The following is a 23,116-nucleotide window of genomic DNA, read 5'->3' on the forward strand; positions in this document are numbered from 1 at the left end:
TGTGTGAGTCACCGCACCCTGAGATAGGGGATACCGTGACTTGATTGACAGCTGGTATTCTCAATTGGCAATGTCAACTGGCTTGTTGGTATTTTCAAAAAAGACATCCATCTCGTAACAAGCAGTTAGCGTCTACTTACCTGCTGACAGCAAGACGCCCCACGGCGATAACCTCAATTTCGTGTACTGAAGATATTTGGGGTTAGGCGGAAGATTTTGAAGTCATTAGCAAGCTTATCGTAGTTCACGGAAAGTCACAAAATAACTAAAATTGGGGGGGATATTTGCCAAACAAAGCGTTTCTCTGATGAATTTGTACCAGCCTCTCTGTACGTTCCTGACACATGACATAGTTTGATGTCATTTAAGAAAAAAATGCAATAATTATCTCGCAATATCAGTGTTGGGAGAAAAAGCTGTATAGGATAATAATTATTATTCCTGATAAAATATGACTAAGTGGACATCATTAAATTCCCTTCTAACCAAATTATATACAGTACTTCTGTTTGGCGAGCGAGCACTTGAGTTTGCTTCACGCACACGTGACTGACTGCATCAGGGGAAAAAAACCTTTGCGTCATTTCTGCCCTGTTGAGGAAATGAAAAAGTACCTTGCAGGCAGGTGAGTGTCTTCCAGGTGCCACGCCTTAGCCGCATCATATTTAAGGCGAGCACCTGCCTCCCGCAAGCATTCTCCCACTCCGAGGAAAAAGAAAAAAGGAGCACGTTATCCAAAAGATCGTATCAGGTAAGTCTCTTCAGATTGACATTCAGGCTACATTGTATTATCCACTCGGGGTGTATTTTTGAAACAAATATTAACATATTTTGGCTCATTTCAAATGGTAAGAATTCATTCGCTTATTCTGCTTTTTCGAGGTCGGCGACTATATTTTTAATTGGGAAATTCACATTCACATGAAAAGGAACGAATGGGAGATTTAAAAGTTGGTCTAAAATTCAGCAATTAGCCTCAGCAGATGTTCATTTTAAGACTGAGTCATAAATGACTGAGATGAACATTTGTGTGTTATTGATTTAGGCAAACCATTTTTTTTCTTTTCGGTTCTGGCAAATATTGACAAGCTCTAAATATTCAAGATTCAAGAGTGATGTTCTTTTTCCTCCCTCATCTGTTTAGAATGCATCGAGGACTCATCCTGGTTGTGGCCGCCTTGGCGCTTCTGGCCACTGCGCGGGGGACGGAACATTTGACGTTTGACAGCAGCACCATGGTTTGCTTGACTCACAATTGTCTTGAATGTTCACAAAAAATGCATCGGTAGATTGAGAACCGCTGGAGGCAATTTTCTTTCATTTTTTTCAACGCCACTACTCATTTTCCTTGAAGGTTACAAAACAGGTTTGATTGCTTTATTAAGAGTCCTACCTAAAAACACAAAGTGGCTTAACTGACACAAAAAAATCCAATTGAACTCTGTCTTTACATGAACTGGATTTAGAGACGATCATCGCTTTGATCAGAAGATTTAAACAACTTATTTATTGACTGAATAGTAGATGCCTGTTATTTGTGACCAACTGGGACTGGCCCAGCCCACAAATGACCAAAATCTGCAAATAATCGACTCCCACTGACATATATTGGGAGAAAAATAACAAACTACCCCCCCTAAAAAAAAAAAAAAAGCAACAAATGGTTGTGTCTACCCTGTTAGTCGACAAACTTTGCGACTTGCTTGCTCAAGCGATGAAAAGTAAACCTTTGCTTGGTGTTTTCTCCAGGCCAACGTCACCCGGGAAGGCTGCGACGAGACCAATCTCTGTCTGGAGGACCCGCAAGACTGCGACCCTGCGAATGCCACCTGTCTGTTTGCATCCTTGAACGCAAGCATGATCATGTCCCCCGACGGCTTCAACCTGTCTGTGGCTCTCAGTGGAAACTCCTCGGGATTGATCGCCTTTGGACTCACGCAGAATTTCACCACGGTGAGAGGCCACCTTGACAAAAGGAATGGCCAAGAACATTTTGATGCCGCATACTAGAAATCACCTAAATCCAACTATTTACTGACCTTTCAAATGAAGGAAATTACCGAGAACCGTCCACATTGTAGGAATCTGAAATACAGCCAAGTTTGCCAAATCTTGCTGTTTCTCATTAGGACGAGAACGCGTTTGGTTTGGGGATCAGAAAATTGTTCGTCCAAATGCTCGGTTGTCTTGGACTGAATGAGTGAACTCTTCGTCCGTCTTTGTCTCCTCACAGGATGTCACGCAGCTGTTTGTGTGTGGAATAGACAGCGACAATATATTTTTCTTTCAAACCGTGATGAGAAGCTCAGATGGTACTCTGACGCCAAACGAGAGGGTAAGCCTTGCTTTCTTCCTTCCTAATCTTAAAATTGTCTCAAACAATGTGGTCGAGCTCATGTGAGCACTTTGCACTCCGTCTTCCCTTTGGTAAAACCTGTTCCTGTGTCAACTCCAGTGAAATTTGGCAGCGGAACGGAGAACTTTTTCTGCCAAGCCGAGAACAAATAGCTCAAATGACACGGCCCAACAACTTTTTCTTTTTTTTCTTTTTTAAATTGGAAATGAAAGTAAACCTCTCCATCTATTTTTTTGGGCAGTCTGCTTTGATGACCAACAAAGGGAAGGAATTTTTTTTGGGAGGGGGATTTGATGCTTTCCTTTTGTCTTTCCTTAGAACACGACTCAGATTCGCAACAGTCTGAACGGGACCCTCATCCAATGCGAGTTTATCATTCCTAATGTAAACACAACTATGAGCGGCGAGATGATGGACGGGACCACTTCCTTTGTGGTCCTGGGAAACGGGGATGTGACCAGCAGTAAGCGACCAGTCTTTTCTTAAAACAGCAGCTTTCACACCCACACTTTGACAGAGCGACATTACAACCCGAAGACCACTTGATTTGGTTCGCACACGTCAACACACGTCACTGAGGGAAATTACAAGCGCAAGGCTGAACAATTGCGCATATGACAAGGGATTCCAATCTAGAAGTGGACACTTCAAAGTGTCTAAGGCACTTGTGCTTCTGCCCCCTTCAGACCAGGCAGAAAGCTTCACGCCAATTCTGAACAGCAGTCGGGTGAACCTCACCAACGCTGAAGGCATCATCACCATCCCCGACCCCGTACCTCCAAGGGTTCTGAACATCAACCGGGTCGGCTGTGGAAACAGCAAACTGTGCATTGAGTCGCCCAACGACTGCGACCCCATGAACGATAGCGGGTGTCTTTTTACATCTTTGGAAACCACCACCGACACCACGGCGGGAACCTTTGACATCATGGTGGAGCTCGCTGGCGAGTCCAACGGATACGTGGCTATGGGGCTGACGGCAAACGCGTCGGAGGTGAGGCACACTAGAATCACAGACTGGTCCATTTGGAGACTTTGACCTAAAATTATTCAAGTATTGGGTGTCCAAAGAAAATCTCCAAATTTATGAATTCAAAATTGTTAAACCAACAAGAACATTTACTTCATCAAACCAAATATATGTCAAACAGAATCTCTTCAAATTTTGATCACACAAAAAAGCAAAAATGTAGTAGCAGAAATCTGTGTTGTTGTTTTTTTTATGTGCAATCGCTAAAAATCCCTAACCTAATAATGCCTGACCAGAAAATCAGGGAATTTGATTTATGTGTCAAGTCTACATCCCCATTAACAGAATATAACCCTAAACCAAGAGCGCTTTCTACGTTTGTCTCCGCAGGGTGTCACCAATTTGTTCATCTGCGGAACAAACAGCAGCGACAACTCATCAATAATCCGCCGACTGGACCGAAACAACACCGACAATTCTCTCACTGAAGTGGTTGGGGTGAGGCTTCCAATTTTCTTGAACACATTTCTGAGTCCTAAAACTGCTGACTTAAGTCTCACCTAAATCATGTGACTTAAGTCAGCTACCTCTGCTTTTGGTTGCTCTGCAAATCCTCCTTCGCCTTTCATTGGCTGCCAATTGGTCAACATGTCGGCCCGCTGTATCTCCACCTTCATAGGGTCTGGCCGATATGGATATTGTTGTGACCGGAATGTCCATCCGATGTACCTTCACCATTATCGGCATCAACTCCACTGCCAGCAGACAAACTGTCACCGGAACCCAGAACATGGTCTTGCTGGGAGATGGATCCATAAATGACGGTAAGCGAGACCCTTGAACCCATTGGTCATCACAAAGACATTCCTCACCTCTCCTTCCTTCTTTCAGGTGTGATTGGTAACTTCAATACCATTGAAAACAGCGGGACTGTGGACATCACAAACCCCTCAGCTAACATCGTCATCATTCCGGTGGTTGAGATGCTCTTGAACATCTCCCGGGAAGGCTGTGGTAGCACGAACCTGTGTCTGGAGATGCCAGACAATTGCGACCCCTTGACCGCCCCCATGTGCCAGTTTGTGGCATTCAATGTCAGCGTTTCCGATGCAAATGAATTCAACATGACCGTCCGTCTGAGCGTATATTCCATGGGCTACGGTGCCATTGGACTGGCAACCAACGCAACACAGGTGAGGCACGTTGCCAGATCAAATGGCGTCCAACCAGACCCAAGGGAGCCAGACCCAAGTGTTGATCGCCAACATTTTCCCCCCTATTTGTTTACAGGCCACAAGCCAAATTTTTGCCTGTGGAAATGACAGCAACACTGGAGAGGCCTTTGTCAGAACCTTCATCAGAAACACCGATGACAGTTTAACTGCAAACGACAGGGTGAGTGAGACTCCCGCTTGACCATGGCTGCAGACTTTGTCTCTGTCCAATTGTGATTAACCAAAGCAACTGTGTGTCCACAGACCATTATGAATCCCATTGTCGAAGTGGTGAACAGGTCCATCGAATGCCAATTCACAATCATCAATTTAAATGGGGTGCAAACCAGGGAGACCAACGGCACAATCGCAAACGTTCTCCTGGCAAACGGAACGCTGACTGGAAGTAAGTCAGAGGACGCACAAGCAAAAGCAAGGAAATAAATGTTTCCCAAGGTCTCAACTCTTTTTCGTTGATCTTCAGGTACGCTCGACCCCTTGAATGTCATTCTGACCGAGCTAGTGAACCTCACCTCACCCACCGGTACCATCAGTAACGGTGTTGATGGTGGTGATGGTGGTGATGTGATGAACGGTGCACGGGCCCAAAGGAGCAGTGACGGTAAACCAAGATTGTATTTTAAACACAATAGCAACTTCAAAGTGTTCCCATAGCTCAAACACAGAGGTTGGGCCTGGCCTCCTAAGGTTTCCTGGGTTCGCTTCCCTGAACCACTTGAGAGAATTGAAGACAACAATTCTCCCAGTCTTAACACCAGCCCCCCCCATGTAGTTTAAGATTTAAAGAGACACATATGTTTTGCAATCTGTCAGTTTGAGTTCCTCATATATATAGTTCCAGAACCTTTACAGATTGCCCCCATGGTTCCTGAAAGTCCAAATTGGGTCTCCAAAACCTTCCCATTACATTTTGCAACACACAAGTGACAGAGATAGTCGCGAGAGTCAAAAAGTGATGTTTTGTCTTTTCTCTCCCCGGTACAGCCTTGCTGGCCCTGCTGAGCCTCGTCACGCTGCTGGCGATGCTCCAAAGCTAAGACGGGTCAGGACAAGCGGCAGACGAGGAGCCCGTCCGTCCGTCCGTCCCGATGACATTTACAGCGCTTGCTGTACGCCTGTGAAACCACCACATCGTGTGTTCCGATAGCCTTTTTCTCTTGTCTGTTTGCATATAATATTTTTCAACACAAAAGCGTTGCCCGGCACTTCGACAGCCCGTGTGACTGGTGTGACGGGGAGCGGCGCCATGAAGGCAGCTCAATAGACGCGTCTAGTCTGACGAGTTGGAACTGTTTGAGTTAGAAACCCAGCCCTGATCATAATTATTTCTTGTGCGTCTTTGTTACGTGTCAGCAATGTAAATTATTTATGGATATCTAAAAATGTGCACCAATAAAGTTGAAAGTATGAATCCTGTTCTGGCCCAGTTTGGAGGCAATTTTATCCAAACAGCGGGAAATATTTCATTACGCAATTACTTAAGACACATATGCCCAAAATGCTCTCTGCTGAACCATCTACACAGAACAATGAGTTTCTCTTGCCAGGAGCTATTCAGTTTTGATTTGTAGGCTTTTCCCTTTATTCTGTAACATCCAGCATAAACTTGGCCAAAAAGACAGCCCAAGTATGCTCATTTGGTTTAAAGTAGCCATTTTAGGCTCATTTGATCAATTTGGGGTTCTTCAAATAAAGACTGGGAGATTTTGTACCATTCGTACCAGCCCTCATCTCATCAAGTTGAGTTGCTACCATTGCCCACGGCATGTGCACGACAGCCGAGTTTCACAACTGGCCACCAAACGCAGGACTCTAATTAAACAAACAATGCTCGTATAATTCTGCCGCAATTAAATTCAAGGAAGACGTTGAAGAGCGCGGTGCCGTGCGTGGCCTCGCCTCACAGTGGAACGCCAACTCTTCAAGGTTAAGGTTAGTGGCACCTGCGGCTGACGATTCGTTGCCTGCGAGGGAGGGCCTCATTTCATTGTCAATTAATTATGCAAAAAGCCGTCATGGCATTTTAATATTTTATTGCAATTTATTCCTTTACAGTAAAACAGAAGTTGAATAGTATTTTTAAAAAAACGGACACGCAAGGGGGTGAAAGCCACCGACAGACAGACGACGAGGGAAGCCAACAAACGAGTCTACGAGAGCTAAAAGGAAAAACACCACGAACGCGCAAACATGTAGGCGGTTGCGACGTGCTAAAAGAGGCTACACAGCAAGTCACAAATGAACACAACAACTGCGTGTGCGCTTGCACGCCATGCTCCTTTACGTGCACGTCAGCTTTTTTGGAAATCGTTGTTGTCAAATGATAAAACTGAAGTCCGGGTTCCTACTATTAGCGTTCCACCGCAGCGAGGTGCGGCGCATTTGGTGGGGTGGGGCGGGGCGGCTCGGCGGCCTACGAGTCGTCTTCGCCATTGATGCTGTCGCCGTCGTCATCCCCTTCTACGTGCTCGCCTTCTTCCTCCTCCTCCTCCTGGCTCTTCACCTGCGTGAGAGAAATTGTCACAATAACAACTTCCATTGAAGATGTAACAGCAGACCGCTTCAAATAAATTGACATTTAAACGAAACAAGAAAAAACAAAGGAAAAGGATCACGCGTGTCAGCGGCGGGGCTGTCACAGACCAATATTTTTAGAGTCAGTTATTCAATCAGTAATTGGATCTGTCAGTTGCATAATTGGATGGAAATTGATTTTCGATCAAAATAATTGATTTTGCCGGTTATTTAACAGAAAATGTCTATCTGAACAAAACTAAATGAGTGAAATCACAACAGAGGGAGCGGCAACGTACTCGCCAATGTTTTGCTACTTCAGCTTTAACATTGGTTTTGTTCTACTGTGGCTGCAACAAGCAACTTTTGCAATGTTTTTCCCATAAATTGTGTATGATTCACCCAGTAGTTTCATCCCTAGCATGTCAGCAAATAGGTGAAAACGATCATTGTTTTCCAAAGCAAAAGCAGAGAAAACATTTGCTCTCATGAAGGACTCCGGAAATCGCAATATTTAAAACTGAAATTGGCACAATGTTCATTTACACCGGGCCTCCGAGCAACTAATAACCAAAATAGCTGTCCATTATTTTGATGATCTATTCATTTTTTTGTAGGTTTCGGTCATACCTCCTCCTCTTCCTCCAGGTGGTCCGTCTCTTCTTCATCCTCCTCATCCTCCTCCTCCTCCTCGTCTTCCTCCTCCTCTTCCTCGTCAGTGTCGTTCAGCTCCTGGCTGTCCCGCTCCCGCTTCAGGGCCTCGTCTTTCTTGCTGCCTGGGTGAGGCGGAGAGGTCACCTCGCCTGGCTCGGGCTTAATGCCTTTGGACTCTGCCGGAACGCAAACGTGACAAAATTAGCTTCCCTGATGTCTATGCCAGCTTTTAATTTTCAAGTGTTTGAAAAATGATACATTCCTGGCCGGGCAAGGCTTGTTGATATTCTGAGAGGGTCTACTAATAATAGACAGGCCTACCAAATTTCACTTTGCAAGGTGTAAACTGGCTTTTGAGATTTCAAGACATGATTGATGGCACACCAAATTTTGCCCATACGCAACGACAAAAAATAACTAACTAACTAACTAAGTAAAACTTCACTTGGTCGAAAAATTTGACGGCATTCCCGTCTTGTCAGGTGTAGCTCGGGGCATTTGCGGCTCTATTCAGGATAGACATGCCTATCAAATTATACGCCGAGTAAACACGGCTTTTTACTTTTGGTTTTTTATGATCCACCCACACGCAAAACCCGAAACTGATTATGAGCAATTGAACCTCTCAAAGATCCGCATTGCTGGCAATTTACACTCACCCATTTTGTCTTTCGGTTGACTGTTAATTGCAATGTGCGCCAGCTAACAAAACGGCAGATTTCTCGGCTCTCGTCGCCACCGTACGTTAATTCTTCCTACCTGACTTCTTGCTGTGGTCCTTCTCCATGCGCTCCAGGCTTTCCAGGAGGTCGTCCACTTTGCTCTTAATTTGAGTCAGCTCGCGTTTGATGGTCTGCAGCTCGTCGACTTTCACTATGAAGAAATAGGGAAAATGTTTTTTTCCAAGGTTTGTGATGCACAGTGTGAACTCCTGCTCATCTTGGTTCATCTTTTGCCAATCTTTTGGCAAATTTTGGAGTTTGACGTGCGCTACCACAACAGCGTGCACTTATCCTCACGAGGGTTGCGGGTGTGCCGGGAGCTAAATTCCAAATATGGTCCGTGTAAAATGCAGCTGGGTCTGGTATGTATGTAAACAGGGCTTAAGTGCACTCACTACTTCTAGATGAGTAAGCCCTCTGGCTGCTCTTGGAGGACGAAGAGAAGCTGCTCTTGGTGCGCCGGCTGCTTCCTCCCCCTCCTCCACCTCCTCCTCCTCCTCCTCCTCCTCCTCCACCACCACCACCACCACCACCGCCGCCGCCGCCGCCGCCACTGAGGCTGACCCGCGGGCGCTTGGACGGGATGACGGCGCGGGAGAGTGGCGGAGGTGGGGCGGGCACACGGGACGGGTAGGAATACATTCTGCGGTGCCAAAGGAAAAAGGCATGAGGCCGCTTTGCGCTAGAGTCTTTTCCAGAGTGAAGGTGACGGCGGGCTCACCTGTCGTAGTAATCTCTCTGGAAATCATAGTCCAGTTCAAAGGAGGAACTGCTGCATGGGAGAAAAGGAAAAACACCGTTGAAGCTTGCCTTGGAACGTTGGCTAAAATTCTAAATGGTGTTTGAGTACTAAGAGGATAGTGGCTGCACTTACCTGTACATGTCTCCAGCTGAACGTTTGGTGGTTTTGGAACGATGCGGTTTGGGCTCCCCGGCAAGGTTAATGTCTGAGGGAAAAAATAGATTCAAAGAAAGACTCTCAAGGCACCCGGCTGGCTGCATAGTCCTAGTTACTTGAAGTGCCATGAAGATGGTTGCAATTTACACTTCCATTTGATGGAGTACCATTTTTGCAAATCTCTCACGAGGCAGTCTCCATTTTTGTCAACTGTTCATTATTTGGCTTAGTACGGCTCGAGCGACTGACTCAAAGGCACATTTGAATAACTTTGCGAGTTTCCCAACTGAACAAAAGTGCCATCGTGCGATTCAAAGTCCGCCAAGAACAGAGTGCTGGTGTGCGTAGTAATGTGTAACTCTGAACACCACGCTGTCCAAAAAAGCGCACTCCATTTGCCTATTATCAAAAAGGTGGGGGTCTTTCTTACCGAGCACTTGGCCGACAATCATCCGGCCATCCTCGCCGGCGACGGCAGAGCGGGCGTTGCGCTCATTGGCGTACTGCACAAAAGCGTAGCCCTTGTGCACGGAGCAGCCCACAATCTTGCCGTACTTGGCGAAGATGGCCTCCACGTCGGCCTTGGTCACAAGCAGGGTGTTGAGGTTGCCGATGAACACACGCGAGTTGAGCGAGCGCGGATCTGTCTTGTTTGTCACGTTGCTGGCGGCCATCAGGCTGGCGGCGGTCGAACGGCTGCCGGGGTCAGTAGGGGACATACACACAAACAAACAACACACGGTCGTTTAGCCAAAGGGTGACGCGCGAGAAGATTCGACGTCTTCCACGAAGAGCTGGAAGGGTCTGTAGAACAGGGCCGTTACTTGGACGCGGATCTTCACCGAGGAACTCGTGTTGTCAGGGCTGCGCGCAATTCGGTTAAACCTACCAAAGTGGTTCCCGATTCAGGATTCCCCTGAAACTTTTAGAGAGTTGAATTAAATTTGGGGTTCAATCTCCTGTCGTCAACTACGAAGTTTTGGACATTTTCCTCAAAAGGCACAGTGGCTAAGGTTAAAGTCGACGAAACCCCGTTTGGCTTTTCATTCAAGAAATTCCTGGCTTTGGAAATCACTGACCATTTTGTGCTAGTGAGAAGTGCAATAGGAAAAAAGAGCCACAAGTAGGCGGCAACCTGCAAGCAAGAGTTCATTATCATCATGTGACCATGTGTCCATATTAGACATTCAGATCATTTAAAACAAAAGCTGACCAAAAAGCAGATGGAACACGGGTGTCCGCACCAATGCTACTTCTACTAAGAAGCACCTTGTCCAAGCCAACTAGAGAGGACAACTTAAGCACCTCACTTGGTCATTTGACATTCATCACATCGCCAGCAAACTCAAATTGGGGTTCCGTCATGTTCATATTGTGCAAACATGGTGCAGGATCTGCTCCAATTGCCGCCTGTGCTCAACTTAACAACACAACAAACCTCACTTAAAAAGTAGATGGGTGAGTTTATTCCCCCATGTGGACCCTAATTATTCATGTAAAATTGCTCATTGATGCCGTCTGATACAAAGCATGCAGTTTAATAGTCATCTGAAAATTACCACAACAACAAAAAGTCATTTGAAATAATACCTTCAAAAGACATAGATGACAACAGTGTATTTAGATATTGAGCTTGTTTTTTGGTACCAATAATGTTCAATTCAAAAGGTGCCTCAAAATGGATGCTAGTTGAATAGATATGCAAATGAAGGCTCGCCACCCATTAACAGCCCTTGGCAGACACCGGATGTTGCGGGCCAACTTTGGAGGAAAAATAAAATAATCTCGTCTGTTCCTCTGCAAATTGTGATGGAGTAACAAGATGGTGTTGAACTGCAATAATGTAACAGATTACGTCCAAGCGGTTTATGCCGCATCGATACGATGTCGTGACGATTGTGTAACGAGCGTTTTGTGGCACGGGAACGCGAGACCCCCACCAGAGTTGAACAATTAAACAACCCCCACAGAGCAAACATGAAACGGCAGTGACATCAACAGTGACTGCCTCCTGAGAGGATGCGGGGGTGCGTGTGTGTGGGTGTGGGGGTTGTTTAGGTTGGTCGTGACTCACTCCATAGCGTCTGTGTGCAGGGCAGTCGTCTGTTGTGTCTGACACTGTGGGCTGGGGCTGACTTTGGCCTGGGGTCTCGAACCTTCACCTTTTGGCCTGAGATTTTTAACTGAGGCGAAAGAAAACAACCACATACACCTGAGTCATGCTAAGCAGGGGTTACGGCGCAGCAAGTGTTCTTACCTGTGTGCAGTGCAGATAGGTGGCGAGTGTCAACAAAAACAAGCCACCTCGGTCGGCTAGCTACCATTTCCAAAACTAAGACATGCATGCAGAACATTTCCTACAACGTGATGGCTAGGGTTACTGACTTCAAGTACCACTCCCAATTTCACAGAGATAAAAGGAACCATTTGGAGGAAGCTGCAGGCACACTGGCCTTTTGTTTTGGTTCTGCTCTCCACTGGGTGTCATTTCTTTTGGTGTGAGTTTTTTTTTTTTTTTACATTTCATTCTTAACGACTGTCGAGCACGGTTCACACGGTTGTGTTTGAAGATCTCAATGGAAATCACCTGATGGCCATTTCTGCTTGTTCAAAAACAAAGCATTCTTTTCCCCTCATATCCCTTAAGGGTACGAATTCCTGCAGCAAATTAGCATTGCCGGCCATTGAGGGTGGGGTGAGTTAATTTGTGCATGTGCTTAAGGGAGTATCGTTTTTGTGGCAAATTGATATTTTCCTTTCATTCGGAAAGCATGAAAAATGCATTTTGGTGTTTTACAGTTTGCATAATTTTGCTTTTTGGTTGTCCTTGCTTCAGATCGGGATTGCCCGGCCTTGCTGAAGGTCCGACCTTGACTGCGTTGCATCTCATCTTCAGCTCATTTGCTTCTGCCTAAAAAAAGTTTCACATTCTTCTTAATTTTCCGTCGGGTTTTATTCCTATTGAATTTTCCATTTTCTATCATTCGGGCACGTTATGCAGAAGTCTGTCCTTTTAGTTGCAATTTAGGAGGGGAGGGGTCTTTTTCAAAAGCCAAAGCAAGTTCATGACATTTGCTGCTTGGAGTGTACTTGGAAATTACTCAAAGGATCGCATTGAGTTCCTTCAAAACATGTCAGTAAACACGTTTCATTGGCCTCATGTAATGACCTCTAGCATGCCATTATTATTGTATCAAAGGTTGCGTTTTGCCGGGAGCAAGCGGCAAAAAAGTGGTGAAGGCGTCAACGAGCAAGTTGATTGAAGCTCGCCCGACACGTTTTTCAACATGCATTAAAATAACTTCCTCCTTCATGTGCGTCAATGAGCGCAGGAATGCTTAAAAGGAGTCATTGTAAAACAACGATGAGAAGGGAAACTCACAAATCTGGTTACTAGGATTAGAATTACCGGTCAGGTTTGATGCTAGGATGGTCCTGGGTGGATGATTGTGGCATGGCAGATATGTTTGGCATCAGGAAACATGGAACTGGGTCTAAGTCAGGGGTGCCCAATACGTCGATCGCGATCGACCGGTCGATCGCCAGGCCACTATTGGTCGATCGCGTGATATTAAAATGTATTTTTATTTTATTTTTCGCACTTGTACAAACAACGGCGCTAACAACACAAACACGCTAGCTCGCGAGTTCCCTCCAATTGTCAGAACCCTGTTTTTTCTCTTAAACTTAAGAAAGGGTATAAAAAAAAAAATTATATATATATATATATATATATATATATATATATATATATATATATATATAAAATTATAAAATTATATTTTTTTTTAGTGGGTAGATCTTTGTGACTTGGTCATTTCAAAAGTAGCTCGCGAGCTGAAAAAGTTTGGGCACCCCTGGTCTAAGTGGTTCATAGTAATGAAATCGTTTCGCACAATGATCAAGGCATCTAGTGTTGCTGCAGAGCAACTATTTTGAATATGCTTTTTTAAATATATCTCTGCTGGGGAAAAAAAAAAGTCTGGCATGAAATTGTCAACTTCTATTTCTAACGAGAACAAAAAGTCATAATAAATACGTCACTTTTGTGGGGATTTGCATGCATGAAAATCAATTGTGCTTGCTGACATTTGTGATTTCTAATGTGTTTGTAAAAGTGGAGTATCAGAATAGCATCTTGAATTTATATTTTTTGGCTGCTGCCTATGTTTTCAAATACGATTGAAATGTCACCGTAACCCTTTAGAAATCCGCTTTGTGGGGTCTTGCGTGTGTGAAAATTCAATTGGTGATGCAACCCTTCTCAATTTCAATTGTGCTCCAAGTGTTGCAGTTTTGTACAGCAACTACTTCATTGCTGTATCTTGACGTAAATTTCATGAGTCTGTCATCCCCCCCCCCCCATTGCTGCTTCTTGACATCCCTAAAGGGCAAAACGTTTTGTTAGTTATACATTCTTCTGTCAGACATTTCAATGACAAGTCAAACATTTTCTTTACAATCATATGTTCTATTCAACCCCACTCGTCTAAACATGTTAAATCTCATGATGGTAGTATTGCATTTGTGGAATATGCAGAAAAATCCTGCCCTTAATACCAATCTCAGAGGGCTGCCATTTGCCCTGTACTGAAAATGACATCACAGTGCTTGTAAGGGCTCAGCGTCTTGGCTGTCCTGATTGCTGGATTTGATTATTTGAGAATCGTATTTCATATGTCAAGTGTTTTTCTCTGGTGCCAATTACAATGTCTAATATGCAAAAAGTATTGCAAGATCTTTCACTGTAGTCCTTTTGTAGGTATTGTCACATATATGTTGCTTTCTTTCCCCTTTCACAATCTCTACTGTACAAAGTACAATTTTGACACAAAATAAAACTTGAACTGTGTGTGTGTGTGTGTGTATCTGATTTTTGACTGTTTACATTTTTATTTTTTAGGTCACCATGAATGTGATTTTCAGTTTCATCTCCCTGCTGCAGCTCATTGGGACCACTACAGAGGCAAATTAAAAGGGATGTGACGTTTTCTTTACTTTCAAAATATAAACCACCATCATACTCTTTCAGTGAAACAGGCTTTTAATTAAGCAACAAATCTGGGGTCACGTGTAGTCCAGATAAAATTGGAAGGAAAAAAAGTCCCCTTGTCTTCAAAATGGCCCCCGTCCTCAAAATGGCCCCCCGTCATCCTCATCATCACCACGGGAGGGAAAAAAACACTTTCCAAAAATAAAAATTACCGACTGTTCAGTCTGAGCCAGAAAAGCAAAACTAGTTTTAAAAAATGACCGACACTACATGAGCAAACACGCCCCGACAGCGCCACCGTCAGGCTTCAAAGTGAATTCAAATGCTCCCCTTGCGCTTAACCTAGCCGTGGCTAGGCTTAAAGGCTAGCGTGGCTAATATTAGCCTGGGTGCTAAAAAAAGGCGCAGTAAACATGTCAATATCCACCCAAAAAATTGCAAAACCAGCAAAAGTCTGCGTCGTGTGGTCGATAATCAGGGAGGGGAGTTAAAACTAGCAAACCAGACGAGCTAACTAAGGCTAGTTTAGCCATGTGTGCGTGAGTGAAGGGAGGGAAGGTAATGGAAGGGAGGGTCGTCGTCGCCTAAAAAGCGTGCCAAAAACACATCAGTCCAGTCAAATTGTAGGTTTCCTCAACAACCGCCACAAAAATCAACCTAGGCCAACTTGCAAAACTGGAAGAAACTGCAGCTAGGGTGCCTCCAAAGGTGTTTTTTTGTCGTTCAAATCACAACATTTTTTTTAATCTGGGGAGCAGCAGGAGGAGGATGGCGACTAGCTCGGCAAAATCGAAAAAGCATCGCGGGAAAAAAAATCCAAAAAGAAAAGAAAAAGGAAGGAAAAATGAAAAATAGCTGGGAACAAAATACTCACCGCGACCCTTTACGAGCACAAAATGCCTTGCTTTTCGGTAAAATCGCTCAAATTTTGTGATATTTAGGTCGTCCTTTAGGCGAGCGCAGGCTTCTTTTAGTGAAGCCTCCGGTGAGCAGCGAGCGAGGCAGCTAGCTTTAGTCTTCAGCTAACGTCAAGGCTAATGGCGCATTAGGGGGGCGCTGCTTTTGCTGCACGGCGCGACACGAGCGAGCGGGAGGGGGGGGGGGGGGGGGCGGGTACTTTTCTCCGCGCGGTGAAAAAGGGCCCGCTCGTTCCTGGTGTGACGCCGGTGTGCCTCGTACTTAGAACCGCGCTCACTTGTTGTCGAATAAGCAGATCTTTTTATTTTCCCAGGAGATACATTCAAAACAAATCACACGCCCATAGTACGTTTGATTAAGTAATTCCCGACTCGTATCCTAGCACCAAATATAATATATCTAGTCATCATCATTGTGGGACAGCAAGTCAACAACATCGTCTTTGCTGAGTCTGCCAGCAGAGTGTGCTGTTGGACTATGTCAGTAGAGTCGAAACGTATTCAAAACACAAAGCAAGTAATAATGAGTAAACATAACATGGGGACTAATACACGAATTCCAATATTTTCCCCCAAACCTAAATAAACACAAGTAGCGGTTGAATGGTTTACACTCCAACCCAATTGTCTGTACAAAAACGTTCTTAAAAACCCAGCAGGTCTTGAAAAATGGGGATAAACTACTGACCATAATAAACCTCCAATACTGGTTTAGCTCCCCCTAAAATGTACTCACGGGCATATATTCTTTATCTACTGCAAAAACTATTACTATTACTGAAGAACCATTGTGACCACTGTATTATACTGCCACCAGGTGGCCAAGGCGCGCACACCCGAAGGAGCAGCATCACGTCGGTTAAATCAAAAGATGTGGCCAAAACTATTTCATACTTTACATCCCATTAAATTATGTCACAACTGTATGTTTTTACATCTTATCATAAGTATTATAGAGCGCCATTGTCGTAAAGTTTGACATCTGACAGAGACAATAAGAATGTTTGACTCACTTGAATCGAAATGAAACAGTCATGTACTGTATTGCTTCATCGCAGATTTAATACATTGTAATAATAAAATCGAGTCGTTTCAAAGTTGTTGTTTTTTTATTTGAAGCAATACCAGATTTTGACCACATGGCCTTCTCATCAATGATTAGTAAAATCATGCGAGTTGTATTCAGCTGAGATCCCAAAAAATGTTTATGTATCTTAATTTGATCTGACTCTTGTGCCAATTGTCCATCTGGTTCTGCAGCGTTTGTTTACGACTGTGCGTGCGAGTGTGTCTGCGTGCGCGTGCATGTGGCAGTGTGGTTTCCTGGGATTCTTCAATAAAAAGTCCGTCTTGCCTTTCCAGACGGTAACCAGATCTGTCCTTTGTGCACCTCCTCCGTCAGGCTCATTTCGGGAGCAGATGTTTCAAACGAGGGTCTTCATCTCCCCAACATCGAGGTTATGATGACATCTCCACGTGTGATGGCAAGAACATGTCAGCTCAATTTGTTCACCGACAATACTCCCCCAGTGTTTTAGGAAGAGAATTTGTGGCTAAATGCACACGGCAGAGCTTTTTAACAACAATCTAGATTGCAAGTAGCCTACAGACAATAACATCAGAGCCACCTAATAGGGTGTTTGGAGGTCATTGCCATTGATCTCAGCTCAGTGGCCTAGTGGTAGAGCAGGGGTGTCCAAACTTTTTGCAAGGAGGGCCAGATTTGATAAAGTGAAGGGGCCCGGGGGCCAATAGTTTTTTCGGACATTTTTTAACTACAAAAATGTCATGCAAATACACACTGTTATAAAACAAATTTCATTGTCACAATTGTCTTTATTTTTCAAATGACAAAATAACCAAATATGAGTCACTCAGGCAGATGTGAACAACTCTAAAAACACAAATTCTGCCTTTCATTCATATCTGAAGAGTCAGATAACATTGAACAAACTGTATGAAATACCTTAAATTTACATGAGTTTAAAATTACTTTTGCCTCATGAACATTTTAAACGGGAGTTATAAGTAATGCAAAGTTGTCTGTTATTATTAAAACTTAAAAACTAGTGAATTTTGCTCTTGTCATTTACATTATCTTTCAGAAAATAATAGTTTGTGTCAGGTCTACAGGTCCATAACATCAACAGTCTTAACATGGCCACTTCGTAGCTTGCTTTAGTAATATTTATTTTTGACTCACAGTCCCGTGTGAAGAATCGCTGTTGTGATGCCAGTTCAGCTTGGAGCTGCTTCATTTAAATCTTGTGCTTGATTTTTTTGTTTTAATAATTATAATAATCATAATTTGCACATATTTCATATACTTATGATATATTAAAATTATTGCTATTATTATCATGGTCGTGCCTTACTAATTTATTTTTCACTGATACTCAAATCAGTACTATGATGAATATATAAATGTTTTTGTTTATGGGGGGGTAAGATTGCAGCATGTGCGGGCGCGCACATGGAAGCGTTGCCTCCAGCATGCGCACGCACCCTGACAGTCATCTCGGACCCGAGCAGAGTGGAGACGTCAAAGACGCAGTCAGGAGTATTCTGGCTGCAACTCATTTGCAACGCTTTGACTCGCTCTAACAGACCTCGACCTCACAAGGATCGGTGACAAGCGGATGTTGCGTTACATGCCTGTGAGTACATTTATTCGACTTTTATCCCACATTTGTAAGAGGTCATTTAGTGTCTCTAGCAAGGAATCTGTGTGTTACACCATAATTGTTCAGTGACAAACAATGCTAGATATTTATATGTGTTATAAATAAGGATTCATGTAAACTGTACAATTTTGCAAGGTTTTTTGCCGATGCCAAGGCTGTCCGACAAATTGTCTGTGACTGATATTGTCGCGTATCGTTGACGATGGTGTTTTACTGAATATCTATGATCTTTGGCTGCTGATTGTAGCTCGTAGCTGTTGACAGTTGGTGGAAGTTAGTGGAGGGGCGGCAATCACAGCACAGTAAAAATCCATTTGTCGCTCCAGCTCTTCCCCTTCAAACTTCTGTCCCAACAACCACCAACCCTAAACCACTAACCCTAACTGTAATGTTACCCTTACTCCCAACCTTATCATCCATCCTTGACCTTCTGACCCTAACCCCCAGTTGCCCTAACCCTGAACGTGTACTAAAGCACAACCTGGTAGGTCTCTCAAGACGTTACTTTGAAAACAGGGGCCCCAAGCTCCATAAGGGAAAAGTGCCGGACTGCGGCCAACTATCGGCGCGAATGCGGACACACGAGGGGGGGGGGGGGGGCTCGTTGGTGTCGTTAAAAAACCCAGCAACGGGTTGGGAAAACAGTGACGTCATTCACGTGTGATCTGGGACTGGGCCATAAGAAGGATGGGTTCGCTCGCGTCTGTGGATGGGATCCCGCTGACATTTTTCACTCGCCATCTGGACCAGGAGGCGTGAGCGTTTGTAAATCAAGAGCACACATTAGCTGCTTTTGAATGGCCACAGCTGTATTTAGCTAAACTCAGCCAGCGCGACACCACATGAGACCGACCGACCGAGCGGGTTGCCATTTCCACGTAGTGTGTGCTGGCTGGCGGAGGGCTTTGCGGGAAAGCTTTTTTAGTTTTACCGTAACACTCTTCTTTATGGAACACAGCCCAGAATGTTTTTTCTTCATGCTTGGACTCCTTTGCACGGGGGTCTGCTTGGTAAAGTCTCTCAGTATGATAACAGTTAGGACTCACCCGAAGCTAAACCCCTCATGAAGCTAATGCATCGTAACCCTGAACACGTTTACCAACCCCAAATTTAAGAACCCAAGCTGATCTTAACCTCAAACACTACCTATTATTCATCCCAGCCCAGCCTGAAGCAAAAACAAGCACAAAGCTAACTTAGCTAACTTTAGGCTTCGCAAATGCCAATCACTTTGTCCTAGCGAACACCAACCACTCTTTTACCCCTGCCCTATCACTTACACTACCTACTTACTACCCTGATCCCAAACTGTGAATCCCGAAGCTCATCCATTTCCACGGACACAATTTAACTCTCTCTAATTAGTATTGGCTCACGGTTCCCACGCCTCCGTGTTACAGGAAGGACCATAAAAGTGCAAAGCAGACTATAGCAGTAAACCAAGGGCATGAAGCATACACTTAGGAGCCAGGCTGGTCCTTCAGAAGTCCACTTACTCATCGTCTGAGTCGCATCCGCATTAAAGAACCCGGCCGGGTCGTACCCATGACTCATTACCTGCTGTAAATGACATCATCGACACGAGTGAAGCCAAAAGCCATGGTTTGTCATCTTTCCCAACTAACAAACCAGTGGACCAGGTTTCACTCATTTTCTCAAAAGTGTCCTGAAAACGTATTCCAAATTCCTTGGGCGTCAACAGAGAACTTGATAGTCAGAAGGACCTTTCTTGGACTATCAAATGTTTGGTGGCATTTTGAATGACTTGCACATTTCCTCTTGCCAGCGGATTACAAATCTATTGCGATGCCTGCCTCTGCCAAAAGTCTTTTCTTAAACACTGACACAGTCGTACTCAAATCATTGGTCTGAAAGCAAAGATTCCTGATCAAAGGGACTTTTCCTGGATCCCCAAATCATGCTCAGTCTTGTTTCCCCACACAGCACACTAAATAGGTCTGACTGCGAAGACTCCGCTTGTTGAAAATGTGACACCCGAGAGGTGTTCAGGACAGCTCAACGGCATCGTATCGACGCCCGAGATGTGGCCCCCGGACTTCGGACCCATGGACCTTGGACCCCTGGACTCCCGGATGACTCTTCCTGGTTTCTTCCGAGACGGGGAGGACCACCAGGGAACACTGTATTCCGGGGTCCAGTCATCAAGTGGTGTCGGGTTTTGCTGCGCGCCTAGGACTTCCGTGGCCTCTCTGGATCTCACCTGCGGGTGCAAACCTGAAAGCACCAAGAAGGGATTCTGCACAAGTCCTAAAATCTACAAGGGATTCTGCAATAGTTCCCAGACTACCCTTCCCGTATGCCACGATCTTCCCGGGTGGACCGCAACTCAAAAATTAGCGGAGGACGTAAAACAAGAGCCCGCAAAGGACACCACGGTACGTGATCGGCGGTGTCTTTGGACCGACTGCAGCGCTACCTGCAAGAGTCAGGAGGAACTTGCGAGGCACATCGAAAAGGTGCACGTGGACCAGCGTAAGGGCGAGGACTTTGCCTGCTTCTGGGACGACTGCATCCGACGCCGAAAGCCCTTCAATGCACGGTACAAGCTGCTCATCCATATGAGGGTGCACTCTGGGGAGAAGCCCAACAAGTGCATGGTGAGTTGCTAAGATAAAGACACCACAGACTTGGGGGCAAATGTCCTTGTTGGCTGAAGACAAAAGCAGAGGACAAGATGGCATAATGAGGAAAGCTCAATGGATGTTGCCATTTTTTGCAGTTTGAAGGCTGCTCCAAGGCATTTTCTCGCCTAGAGAACCTGAAGATCCATCTGCGGAGCCACACGGGGGAGAAGCCGTACATCTGCCACCACCTTGGCTGTTCCAAGGCCTTCAGCAACTCAAGCGATCGCGCCAAGCACCAAAGAACACACCTTGACACGGTCGGTCAAGTCTCGAAGCCCCGAACCTTCATACAAATCCTGTTTGTTTCTGATCTTATTTTTCTCACAGAAGCCGTACGCCTGCCAAATCCCGGGGTGCGCCAAGCGCTACACCGACCCGAGCTCTCTGCGGAAACATGCCAAGACTCATTCGGCCAAAGGTGTGCGGGAGGCCCAGGTACGACGGTGGAATATGAATAGGAAGCTTGATTTCCAAGTGTTTGCCAGATGAATGAATATGCACGTTTTTATCAAGTCTGACTCTTGAATTATTAAGATCTGTCATTGTCACAGGTTCAAATTGACTCTGTAGCGGAATCAGCTCAAACCAGCTCAGCTCTTCCGGGCTTCAACAACGTTCCAGGTATACCAATCTGTACACAAGCTATCAAACTTTTTTTGTTTTGTTTTTCAACTAAACCCTTGAGGGGTACTAACACTCAATCGTGTCTCCTTCAGGTTCTTACACAAACGGAGGTAGCTCAGACTCTGTGGTGCCCCCCCGGGTGGATGTCCACCATTACTGCACGGAGGAAAGCTTCCAAGGGTCAGTCAAAAAGTTGACTTTTTGCTGTTTACTTGAACTCGGAGTTTCCTGACATCTGGGCTGCTCCACTCTGGAAGTTCTACTGCTGTTGTGTCAGTTTACATCCAAGTAAAACCTTCAAGTCTTCTCTTTATCAAGCCAACTGGACTCGAGATGGTTTGGACACACAAAGCGAATAAGAAGGTTTCGTCCAATCAGATGTAGGCAAAGCTGGCCGGCCAGCACAAGGCTGATTTATGAAGCATCCAGCAAAAAGGCCCTCCCCCCCATCCCCCCACCTCGAGGGACCCGCAAGAAGGAACGCTCCATCGTCCACCCAAACCCCCTTTACGACCCCCCCCCCAGCTGCATATCATCCCTACAGTTGCTTTTCTTTTTGCGCTTGGCAGCCTTCGGTTTCCATGTTGAGTCAGTGTGTTTGTGCTCAGTCAGCACATTCCTGGATACACCCCCCTCAAACTAAGGTGGAAATCATGTTTTTCCACTGCGTTAGATCTTTTTTAACTTTTAGATGTCTTGTAGGATTAATATTTGTTTGGACTTATTGACTTAATTTTGCTGAGTCAGATATGACAAAAGTACCTGCCTAGGAGCTGCTAGTGATAATGGACACCTATGTGCACATGTATGCTACTTTCCAACAACCAGCCATTTGGTTCAAAGCGACCATTTTGCCTTGAGTTGCAGCTCCTGGAAAGTGAGAAATTGAAAATGTGACGCTTTTGATTGACAGGATGGAAGCGCTGTTTGTGAGGTCAGACGACGCTCGACTGCTGCAACAACAACAACTAGGTAGTCACGGCAACCAGCTACCACAACAGAAATATCACAAATGCAGCTTCACTCCAGTTTGACTCTACTTTGCTTTAGCGTTCCCCAGCGAACTCTTTGGGGAGAGGAGGCTGTTTCGGCCAATCGCTGACGAATGTGTTGCCCAAGTGTCGGCGTATTTCCCGCAAGCCTCGACAGCGCCCCCTGCAGGTAGGAACAGAGTTCCATACGTAGGAGCTTTCATCAAACGCAAGCATGAATTAGCATTTAATTCAGTGATTCATTTGTGCACCACTAGAGGGAGCCCATACCACACTTTATCACTGGTTGAGAATAGCCGTGAATAATAATATGTGGCTTTAACAAACATGTGACGCAGGTTTCGATTTGATCCACGACCTGCACGACGACGACTTCCTGTTCCACACGGGAAATGTTGACCGGCGCCTTGGTCTCATGGACTCGTGACAACCGTGCCGGAAAACCAGGGAAAACAACAACAACAACAAAAAAGAAGATGTGCTTGGAGGTCCATTTTTGCCATATGTTCTGCATTTATTTACTCAACTGCGGAAGAAGAATGGCTCTCTTCAGTCCCCCCAAAAATCCAAGAGCTGTTTTCTTGTAAATGTTGCTATGGAAAAATGTTATGCTTTCTATGTCCATGAAGTTGCTCCAACATGCTATGTTTAAGCAGCAAATATGGATTTTGTGCTAAGATTTAAGATAACTCCAAACCTTGAATAACATCTATTCAGTCTATGGTTGTCATTTTAGTTCATGTTGCCATCTATTGTACATTTCTATCATTACACATATGGTCAACTTAATGCACCAGTCACGAAGGAGGGGGAAAAAAGGTTGTTTTTATCCCCCAAAACATTTAATAATACTTTTCCCATGCAGTCAATGACAGCCATACTGCTCTGAAATTGAATTGAAAGTCTTTTGGC

At 44.9% G+C, this 23,116-nt stretch overlaps 3 protein-coding genes across 8 annotated transcripts; 2 read left to right on the top strand and 1 right to left on the bottom strand.

Moving 5' to 3' along the window:
* The first annotated feature begins 591 nt into the window (after positions 1 to 591).
* LOC119137531 lies at positions 592 to 5,990 on the top strand. The gene is made up of 13 exons (XM_037276916.1): positions 592 to 751; positions 1,145 to 1,238; positions 1,750 to 1,953; positions 2,234 to 2,335; positions 2,675 to 2,819; positions 3,043 to 3,350; positions 3,717 to 3,824; positions 4,006 to 4,150; positions 4,218 to 4,519; positions 4,617 to 4,721; positions 4,805 to 4,946; positions 5,025 to 5,162; positions 5,546 to 5,990. Exons 2-13 carry the CDS (start codon positions 1,146 to 1,148, stop codon positions 5,596 to 5,598), a joined length of 1,845 nt encoding a protein of 614 aa, XP_037132811.1. The 5' UTR covers positions 592 to 751; position 1,145; the 3' UTR covers positions 5,599 to 5,990.
* A 587-nt stretch (positions 5,991 to 6,577) lies between these two features.
* Positions 6,578 to 15,379, bottom strand: hnrnpc (heterogeneous nuclear ribonucleoprotein C). Of its 5 annotated transcripts, none has more exons than XM_037276937.1 (10): positions 15,217 to 15,379; positions 14,238 to 14,307; positions 11,424 to 11,532; positions 9,780 to 10,066; positions 9,326 to 9,398; positions 9,173 to 9,223; positions 8,847 to 9,094; positions 8,489 to 8,602; positions 7,706 to 7,905; positions 6,578 to 7,064 (listed from the first exon to the last, which is right to left on the bottom strand). In XM_037276937.1, the coding sequence occupies exons 3-10, from the start codon at positions 11,426 to 11,428 to the stop codon at positions 6,975 to 6,977; spliced, it is 1,068 nt and encodes a 355-aa protein (XP_037132832.1). In that variant the 5' UTR covers positions 11,429 to 11,532; positions 14,238 to 14,307; positions 15,217 to 15,379; the 3' UTR covers positions 6,578 to 6,974. The 5 variants fall into 5 exon arrangements, with proteins under 5 accessions (XP_037132832.1, XP_037132835.1, XP_037132831.1 ...); XM_037276940.1 differs by having other exon boundaries at positions 9,780 to 10,045; positions 15,217 to 15,378; XM_037276936.1 differs by lacking the exon at positions 14,238 to 14,307.
* Positions 15,380 to 17,665: 2,286 nt separating this feature from the next.
* Positions 17,666 to 22,663, top strand: LOC119137542 (zinc finger protein GLI1). 2 transcript variants are annotated; one of them, XM_037276930.1, is made up of 9 exons: positions 17,666 to 17,916; positions 19,888 to 20,561; positions 20,684 to 20,845; positions 20,916 to 21,023; positions 21,140 to 21,209; positions 21,305 to 21,392; positions 22,126 to 22,184; positions 22,263 to 22,373; positions 22,543 to 22,663. In XM_037276930.1, exons 2-9 carry the CDS (start codon positions 19,986 to 19,988, stop codon positions 22,629 to 22,631), a joined length of 1,263 nt encoding a protein of 420 aa, XP_037132825.1. In that variant the 5' UTR covers positions 17,666 to 17,916; positions 19,888 to 19,985; the 3' UTR covers positions 22,632 to 22,663. The 2 variants fall into 2 exon arrangements, with proteins under 2 accessions (XP_037132825.1, XP_037132826.1); XM_037276931.1 differs by having other exon boundaries at positions 19,900 to 20,561.
* The last annotated feature ends 453 nt before the right edge of the window (positions 22,664 to 23,116 follow it).

Source organism: Syngnathus acus, chromosome 17 (assembly GCF_901709675.1).
Source record: "Syngnathus acus chromosome 17, fSynAcu1.2, whole genome shotgun sequence".
NCBI lineage: Eukaryota > Metazoa > Chordata > Actinopteri > Syngnathiformes > Syngnathidae > Syngnathus > Syngnathus acus.

Bases quoted from the DNA above. Each gene is read 5' to 3' on its own strand.
- LOC119137531 (XM_037276916.1), top strand. From the start codon at position 1,146: ATGCATCGAGGACTCATCCTGGTTGTGGCCGCCTTGGCGCTTCTGGCC. The intron at 1,239-1,749 runs GTTTGCTTGACT...TGTTTTCTCCAG, and splicing joins CGTTTGACAGCAGCACCATG to GCCAACGTCACCCGGGAAGG. The intron at 5,163-5,545 runs GTAAACCAAGAT...TCCCCGGTACAG, and splicing joins GGCCCAAAGGAGCAGTGACG to CCTTGCTGGCCCTGCTGAGC.
- hnrnpc (XM_037276936.1), bottom strand. The intron at 9,399-9,779 runs GTAAGAAAGACC...TTTTTCCCTCAG, and splicing joins GATTGTCGGCCAAGTGCTCG to ACATTAACCTTGCCGGGGAG. The intron at 9,224-9,325 runs GTAAGTGCAGCC...TCTCCCATGCAG, and splicing joins TCAGCTGGAGACATGTACAG to CAGTTCCTCCTTTGAACTGG.
- LOC119137542 (XM_037276930.1), top strand. From the start codon at position 19,986: ATGTGGCCCCCGGACTTCGGACCCATGGACCTTGGACCCCTGGACTCC. The intron at 21,024-21,139 runs GTACGACGGTGG...TCATTGTCACAG, and splicing joins AAGGTGTGCGGGAGGCCCAG to GTTCAAATTGACTCTGTAGC. The intron at 22,374-22,542 runs GTAGGAACAGAG...CATGTGACGCAG, and splicing joins CTCGACAGCGCCCCCTGCAG to GTTTCGATTTGATCCACGAC.